This window comes from Carex rostrata, chromosome 8 (genome assembly GCF_964058835.1).
Source record: "Carex rostrata chromosome 8, lpCarRost1.2, whole genome shotgun sequence".
In the NCBI taxonomy this organism is placed as follows: Eukaryota; Viridiplantae; Streptophyta; class Magnoliopsida; order Poales; family Cyperaceae; genus Carex; species Carex rostrata.
Genome location: NC_135925.1, coordinates 13,072,748 through 13,081,278, shown reverse-complemented (window position 1 = coordinate 13,081,278; position 8,531 = coordinate 13,072,748). Strand labels below are relative to the sequence as shown.

At 35.3% G+C, this 8,531-nt stretch overlaps 1 protein-coding gene across 1 annotated transcript; it reads left to right on the top strand.

The window, feature by feature from the left end:
- The first annotated feature begins 1,604 nt into the window (after positions 1–1,604).
- Positions 1,605–6,889, top strand: HPT1 (homogentisate phytyltransferase 1). The gene is made up of 12 exons (XM_078306889.1): positions 1,605–1,814; positions 2,447–2,724; positions 3,304–3,387; positions 3,491–3,565; positions 3,785–3,868; positions 3,977–4,066; positions 4,458–4,559; positions 5,252–5,347; positions 5,459–5,530; positions 5,621–5,716; positions 6,118–6,222; positions 6,627–6,889. Exons 1-12 carry the CDS (start codon positions 1,742–1,744, stop codon positions 6,666–6,668), a joined length of 1,197 nt encoding a protein of 398 aa, XP_078163015.1. The 5' UTR covers positions 1,605–1,741; the 3' UTR covers positions 6,669–6,889.
- Positions 6,890–8,531: the final 1,642 nt, after the last annotated feature.

Below are 8,531 nucleotides of genomic sequence, written 5' to 3'. Positions count from 1 at the left end.
TTATCATTCAGTTTTAAAAATAGAACCGAACCGAATTAGCATTGCAACCAAACCGAACCAAAGTTTTATTTCGGTTTGCTCGGTTTGTTCGATTTAATTTCGGTTTTAAATTTTTTTCAAACCGAACCGAACCCAAGTTATAATTCGATTTTGAAAAACCAATCGAATTGATCTAATAAACTGAAATAACCGAACCGATCCAATAAACCGAAATAACCGAACTAATTCGGTTTGATCCAAAACCGAACCGTTTGAACACTCCTAATTAATTCTTTTAAAATGCATTTCTATACTAATTACTATAATCAATAGTTTGATAACAAATCAAATTAGAAATTAACACATTTTTATACTAATTTAATTTGATTATATTTAAAACAAACCTGAAATAATCAATGACAGAGACGGTTTGAGATGACAGAGATGGTGCGGTGGAAAATTTAAAAAAAATCCGGACGGGTTGCGTTAATCCGTCCCATGCGCCGATCTGCTGCCTAAGGAGCGGAGCGAAGAGAAGCAGAAGCCAAGCCAGAAGCCGCTGCGAAAGAAGGAAGAAGTAAAAAAGAGAGTGGGGGACGGGTTAAGAGGACCCGTCCAGGTTTTTTTTTTTTTTTTTTTTTTACGCAGCGGGACGGGACCAGTAAACCCGTCCAGAATTTTTTTTTTTTTCGTGATAGGGGTAAGGGGTAAGATGATTAACCGGGACGGGGCATTTGGATCCGTCCGGTGGGACGGGTTGTTACAACCCGATCTATCTAGTTTTGGCAAAAAATTTAAAGTAATGTTCTTTTTAAATATTTTTTTATTTTATTTCTATTAATAAAAAATTCGGTACTTTTCATACTCTAAACCAAACTTTTTTCTTTCCTTGGCTTTGATTTGGTGAAATAGAGAACTGTAGCTTATTCCTTATTCTTTTTGTTTATGTTTAGTTCCTTTCTTTGTCTCATTTTATCTAAAATATTTGTTTTATCACTTTTCAGATAGCGCATCCATGAAGCTGCTTTAGAATAAGATAGTCATGTTAGAATATTCCTTTTAACATGATAAAATGATATAAATACTCCCTAGCATTAATTGCCGAACAGAATATTAATTAATTCATCAATTTAACTGCAGAAAATCCCCGGAGCATAGGCACAGTGACAAATAAATTATCCGGGGTCAGTTTGGCGAGATCAAAAATTCGTGATTTGAGAATAATTCGGATATAATTCGAAATTATTCGGATGAGAGGTCTCAGTCTTGCAAGAGAATAAAAAAAAATGTTATGAGAAAAATTCGCGAATTATTCGTAAAATTTGAGAAAAAAATTGTAAAATTCGCGAATTATTCGGATTTAATTCAGTCAAAGTTCGGTCAGCCGAATAATTTGATGTTCAGTTCGATATCAAAATAAAAAAAAATTATTCAAATTTAATTCGTAAATAATTCACAAACCTTGTAAATATGAGCATAGGGTAAAGATTTTAGCAGAGCACAGGCTGTAGAATGAAAACAGCGCTGCATGAAGCTAAAACGGATTTGTTAAAATCATCCCCTGAGCATAGTTGGAAAAATCTCCACTTGACCACTTTCGTACAGTTCCAGTTCACAAAAGACTCTGCAGTCTGCACACAGTTCCTATTTTAAAATTCATTCTTTGTCGTGTGCCTGTCTCCCTCTCGCTCCTTTCCTCCTTCCATTTATGATTTCTTTCTAGTACAGCGCCACTGAGTGAAAGCAAATCGATTGAAGAATAATGGAGTCGCTTAGCCTAACCAGGCCACCACTTACCGCCTTTGCGCCTCTCTCAACCTCTCTCTCACACCGAGGTCTGTTTCTCTCTCTGACATGCGCTTACACACCAACTCATACGCACATATATACGCGCGCGCGCGCGCACAAACCCTCTAGGTTCAATTTGATTACACGTTTCAGCTGCCAGACTGGCCTCAATTGAGTTTTAATGCCGATCCAGTCAGCATGCATTGGGTTGGAATGGATGAATCCATTATACTTTTAATTTCCTTAGGAAGTTAGAGTAATCTTAATTTTCAATAACTTGGGATAATATTGAGAAGGGGCAATAGTTATATAATAAGTTATCTCTGTCATAATACAATTTAAGCAATATATTTCGGCATGCCAGACAGTGGATACACTCTACGTCTAGGGTACATGGAAGCCTCTGGTTAAATTGCAGCACCCTGGTCAATTTAAGAATTGTATCTCTAAATATTTAATAGATATCTCAATTGATGCACATTCTACAAAAACACTGATGGTTAAGGTTTAGCTTCGTAAATCCTTCATGGTTTCAAAACTATTTTTATTCACTGAAATGAACTTAACTGTCATGATTTTCTGACAAGAAACGAAATAACCACAAACGAAAAATAGAAAATGGTTTGTTTTTGCATTATTTCGTCATGTTTTTAATGTATAAACCTTTCTGTTATAACAGGTCCTGGTGCACCAATTCGCTGTTTAATTAAGGACAAGTCTAAACTTCAAAAACACTCTTTGCAGCTGACCAAACGGACCAAATTGCCCCTCCAAGGCAACTCCTTTCTTGATTGTATGGTTGATCGGAAGCCAAAAAATCAAATCACTGGATTAGTTTCTGCAAGTGCAGCTGGATCAGAATCAGATTCTTTGGACTCGTCCAATACTTTGCGGCCAATTTCGTCTTCGTTAAATGCTTTTTACCGATTCTCCCGACCCCACACCATCATAGGAACAGTTAATTTGTTTAACCTTCTCAACTTCTTCTACAAAATTTGAACCATGTACAAAATTCAAATTTCTACAGGGTTCACAATTGTCGAAACCCGATAAAACTTTGCCTGGGCAAAAAAAATCAATCCCCTAAACCAAAAAACATTTTGTGTCTTTGCTTGATGGTAAAATGTTAGGTGTTATTTCAAGTCCAAGTAGTTGATTGCTTATAAAATGACTGGGTGTAAAATATGCAAATTCAAGCATTTAATTACATGTACCTAAACCCTAGTTTAACCTCATAAAGACTGAAGTTTTACAGTTAAGCCTCAATAGAAAACCAACATGACCCCAGTTTTCCCTTAAATGTGAAATTAATTTCCATTATTATGTTAACTCTGCTATTCAATCAAAAACTAAAAAAGCCAACAAAAAGGAAAAATAAGCAAAACCAGGGGAAAGTAGTTGGTAAAACTGGCATCTTAGTATGAGACTATAAACCTTGAGTCAGACAACATAAATTTTACAAATTTTGTACTTTTTTATATCTAAAGATCTTACAAATAACAGTAGAAATATTAATAAAAGTATCTACTTGAACAGGCTTTGAGCATAGTATCAGTTTCTCTATTGGCACTTGAAAGCTTGTCAGATGTATCTCCTTTATTTTTTACTGGTGTTTCACAGGTACTTTTATTTATTCTAAAATGTTTGTTTTCTTTGGAAAAATTGTCCGAGAGGATATTTTGTGCATCAACAATAATAAATATTTACTGATGTTCACTTTCAGGCACTTGTGGCAGCACTTTTCATGAATGTTTATATTGTTGGTTTAAATCAAGTGTTTGACATTGAAATCGACAAGGTGACTCTTCTATACATAAATTTGTTTTAGCATGATTACTTTCATGTTTAAAACTGATAATTTCATAACATCAGTGGAAACTATTATCTTTAAATTTTGCAAGATTATCCTTGCAAATTGAAACATTATTTTTTCTTAGTACCAGCCATATGTTATTGATTTACTTTTCTTTGTGGGCATATTTTGGAAGTTTGTTGACTTTTGTCATCTTCATATAAGGTTAATAAACCAAACTTGCCCATGGCATCTGGAGAATACTCTCTTTCAACTGGTGTTGCCATCGTTTCTACTTTTGCAATTTTGGTAACTCTTGTACCCTTATATATCTGTTGAAGAACTATTGTACACTTGATTTTGCATCTCATTCAGTAATACTATGTTGCTAACTTTTCTTTTTTGGTTTCATTTTAGAGCTTTGGAGTAGGTTGGTTTGTCGGTTCGTGGCCATTGTTCTGGGCTCTTTTCATCAGCTTTATTCTTGGCACTGCTTACTCAATAGATGTACTCTCTAACCAACCCCCCCCCCCCCCCCTCTGTAAACATATAATACATTTACTTATGTTGCTTCATGCCTTTTCATTTATCCTTTTCTTTTTCTTTATTAACCTTGGCATTTTTACATCTGATACCTCCAACAAGTGCATCCAAAAAGAAACAAGGTGTTACAAGATGATGTAACCAACATTACAAATCTTGCTAGTTTTCATACTGTAGGTGTTCTCCTATAATATACGCATAATGCAAGGGTCAAATTTGTGATTTGTATTTCTTGTCTTCTAAAAGAATCTGTTGTCCAGCACAACAATAGCAGAAAACTGAAAATAATGTGGTCAATGTAGCATGAGCATAGCTCAGTTTCGTGTTAATACACTTCTTTTATTATTATTTTTAGATGCCTTTCTTAAGATGGAAGAGATCTGCAGTTGTAGCAGCTCTGTGCATCCTTGCCGTTCGTGCTGTTATTGTTCAACTTGCCTTCTTTCTTCATATTAAGGTATTACTGTTATGCTACTTTCATGGTGTCCTGGTAATACATCAGAACTACAGAAAAATTGCAAATATTAATAAAAAGTCAAATATTTGAACAAATCCATTAGGAAAAATAAATACCGGAGTACGATTTAAAATGGTGTTTTTGTCAGTAAGGCTATCAGTACCATAAGTTTGTAAGGGTACCATATCCTGTACCATCAGCTAGTATGTTTTACATACACTGCTTTTGCATTAGTGCTTTGAAAAGAGAGCAATACCAATATGTTTGACCTCAAGTTTATAGTACTGCTCTTTTATCTTAATATTGAATAGATAAGCCACTAATTGTAGATTGGGCTATGGTAGAGGGGTCCAGCAATCTAACCCCTGGGTCAACCCCTATGTATGGTACAGAGGAGGATGATCCCTTCCAAGGGGCTTCCCAGTAGCCAGCCCCCTATGTTGATGTGCCATGTGCTATGTTGCAGTTTGTTTTAGATTATTTTTGTGTTGCTTTTTGTGCTATTTCTATGGTTTTGTAATAGGATAGTGGGTCCTTTGTTGGAACTTGGTCGAGGTTTGTATTGCTCAATCTGGGCATGTGATGTGATGTACTCTATGGCGCTGGTACCAGCAGTTTGGTACTAGTATCCACTTTTCTCAAAAGAATAGATAAATAAATTAAGTCACTAATTAATTCTTTTTTTTTGTTAGACCTTTGTATTCAGACGGCCAGCAAGTTTTTCAAAGCCTTTGATTTTTGCTACTGCCTTTATGACCTTCTTCTCTGTTGTTATAGCCTTGTTCAAGGTAAGACTTATCTAATTTCTGAATCAGTAACTTTATTTTGAGGATAAATTTTTACCGAGGAATAGCTAAAATTAAGTGATAATTTGTTGATGAAACTTTGGTTTGTTCTAGGATATACCTGATATTGAAGGAGACCGCATATTTGGCATTCGCTCATTTAGTGTTCGTCTTGGTCAAAAACGGGTCAGTTTAGTCACTCTGAAATGAACCTAAATTTTTGTTGCTTTTCTGCGTTTTGTTTTCTCTGATGTTATCTTACTTCATTTTAAACAGGTGTTTTGGATATGCGTGTATCTACTAGAAATTGCATATACTGTTGCCATGCTCATGGGAGCCACTTCGTCCAGCCTTTGGAGCAAATTAATAATTGTAACCCCCCCCCCCCCCCCCCCACACACACACACACACACACATGCAACTGTTCAAATTCATGTACATTAAAGTGTTCCTAGCACTAGATTGAAACTGTTTTAGAATGGTTATACACTGTGTAGTAGCAACTAGCAAGAGCTGTTCACTGAAAGTACAAGGTTAATTCATCATTTTCTTGAGGGTCAAAATAACTAAAAGGACTTTTTTATCTGAGCCCAGCTATTATTTCGGCATTGACGTATATACTTCTGGTAAGTTACCAAGATTCCCAAAGTTATTCCAATTCCTGGACCACTGGTAAAGCATTAGACTGGACGATCAAATTGATAGGCTCTCTTTTAGTTTTGGTACTTATTATTAGGTCTTCTTATCACGTTGTTGAACTTCTTTATTTGAAGATTTTGGGGCATGCTTTTTTGGCTTCAAACTTGTGGAACCGTGCAAGATCTCTTGATCTGGCAAACAAATCTGACATTACATCTTTCTACATGTTCATTTGGAAGGTTTTTTTTTTTTTCTCTCATACCATGTTTTTAAAAGTGATTTTCATGTAGCGACCTACAATTTATCAAATTTTCTTTCACACTCCTCACTTCCTGATTTCTTAGAAGTATCTGATAGTTTCCTTGATAAAAAGAGTAAAAAAAAAAGACACGAGGGCAATTTGGGTATTTTTTTGCTGGTGTATATGTGGTATTTTCTATGTTTTTTTCTGCCTGATACCAATGTAGAAAGTCCAAATTCTCACCCAGTCCTAGTTGTTAACAGCCCTTGTACCGATATGTACTGCTGGGTACTTATAAAACAGGTCAGTATGGTGATTAAGACAGCTTCAAATAGTTCAAAAAAATATTATAGTGAGTATGGTGATTAATGAGCATCTCTTTTTCATTTCTTTGCTTTCCAGCTGTTTTATGCCGAATACTTGCTCATTCCTCTTGTGCGGTGAAAGACAGTTTTAGGTGATGTAGAATAATTTATGAACCATGAACGAATTTCTGGACTGGATTAAATACTGAATTTATGGAGATCATTCTAAATGTTCAAGCATGTATCCTAGGTTTTTTTTTTTTTTCTTTATTGAATTTATTCTACTTTTTAAAGTTACTCAGAACAGATATTCCAACTTCATTTCTGTTTTACATAACGAACCAAAAATAGGAAAAGAAATATGACTATAATAATTATGTCCACTTCAACGATGATGGGCCTTCCCCCATGCGCTTTGGGATTCAATCGGACCAAAACAAAGAACAACTTGATGGGCCGAGAGAACTATCCAGATAGTAATACGCTTCATTATTTTTTAGTGTTGCTATTGGTCTTTTCATGTAAATTTTCTTAAAATATTTCTTCATCATAGTTATTTTTGAAAGTTTTTTTTTTTTTTTGAAAGAAAATTTCTTCATCATAGTTTTCTTCGAGTTGTTGCTGTTAACATTATTATTAATTTTACAAAATTAAATAAAATGTCTAGCTTACTTTATAAATTCATGATAGCAAAATATTTCATCTAATGCTAATTAATTTATATATTTACTAAAAACGAAACACCGTAGTAAAATATTTCATCTAATGCTCATTAATTTATTTATTTTTTTTGCTAATAATTTAACGAGATAATTTTGGGAACTATAGAAAATAACAAGAAAATAAGGAATGCAACTCAGTTCAATCTTTTTAATAATCTGTACATAATTCATACATATAGCAGTATTTCGTTGACAGACAAACTTGAAACGAAATGCTCCTGAACTATTACCAGCAAACCTCTACAAATATCCATTCTTCTGTTAAAGCATGGCTAAGATGCTTTCTATCTCATTGTAGAGAAATTAATCATTAATTAGTTAAGAACAACCTTTCAACAGCCATGCATACTTACCTGAATTTTGACAAAGTGCATTTTCCTCCTTCAAAAATGGTAACCCAGCGCCTCTCTCCGTTGAAGAAGGCTCGGTTCTATTGTTGTTGCTCTGAGGAAGAGTGATAGGGCCATGTGCCCAAGATCCTTATAAAATCAATGCTGAATTATAAAAAGGACTTGGGTTGAAAATTACTTTGATGAAATCAACTCAGGGACAAATAAAAGACCCAGGATGGAATATATAAACGGCCCAACTATACAGCCCGACCCGAGATGGGAACACTTTGATCTAAGGCCCGTCCCAAAATCAGCTTAAGATCACCTCCAGTAATCGTCCGTACAGGGCGGGTGCGACTTAACCATCGCTTTTTATGCGGACCTTACCGCCCATTATGCGACTCCCGCATTATGTGTATGCGGATGTCACCGGGTTCCACGTAAGCTTGGTTGCCCCAGTGCGATCCCCTCTGACAGTTCTGACAACACGGGATGTCAGAACTGAGAAAAGCTATTTAAGGTGAACAATTCCATTGAATAGGGGCTAACACTTTTACTACTCGAGACACGACATAGGGTAGAGTTATAGTGTCTCACAACTTCCCTCGGGTTCTTGATCCCGAGTCCATCTCTTGGACCGTCTCCGCGAGACGGGACGCGACACACACGTACATATCCAATTATAAAATCTATTACGGACCTCATGAAGTCTTACCAGGACTTAGGCCGTATCAAAGAGGAACTCATAAATAACTAAATGCAAATTATCTTACTATACTGTTTTTTAGCACTTAATTAAATTGATTGTTCATCTAATTTTCTTGGTGGAATCCAAACAACATATTAGGAGTTCCGGTTCTCACACGGTTTAAATTTTCAATGTGCATGCACTTGTATACAAATTTATGTATTACCATCTAAAGAGATCCTTGTATATAAATAATAGGA

Coding starts and splice junctions, on each gene's coding strand:
- HPT1 (XM_078306889.1), top strand. CDS start 1,742: ATGGAGTCGCTTAGCCTAACCAGGCCACCACTTACCGCCTTTGCGCCT. Junction 5,531..5,620: donor TTCGTCTTGGTCAAAAACGG/GTCAGTTTAGTC, acceptor CATTTTAAACAG/GTGTTTTGGATATGCGTGTA. Junction 5,717..6,117: donor TTTGGAGCAAATTAATAATT/GTAACCCCCCCC, acceptor CTTTATTTGAAG/ATTTTGGGGCATGCTTTTTT.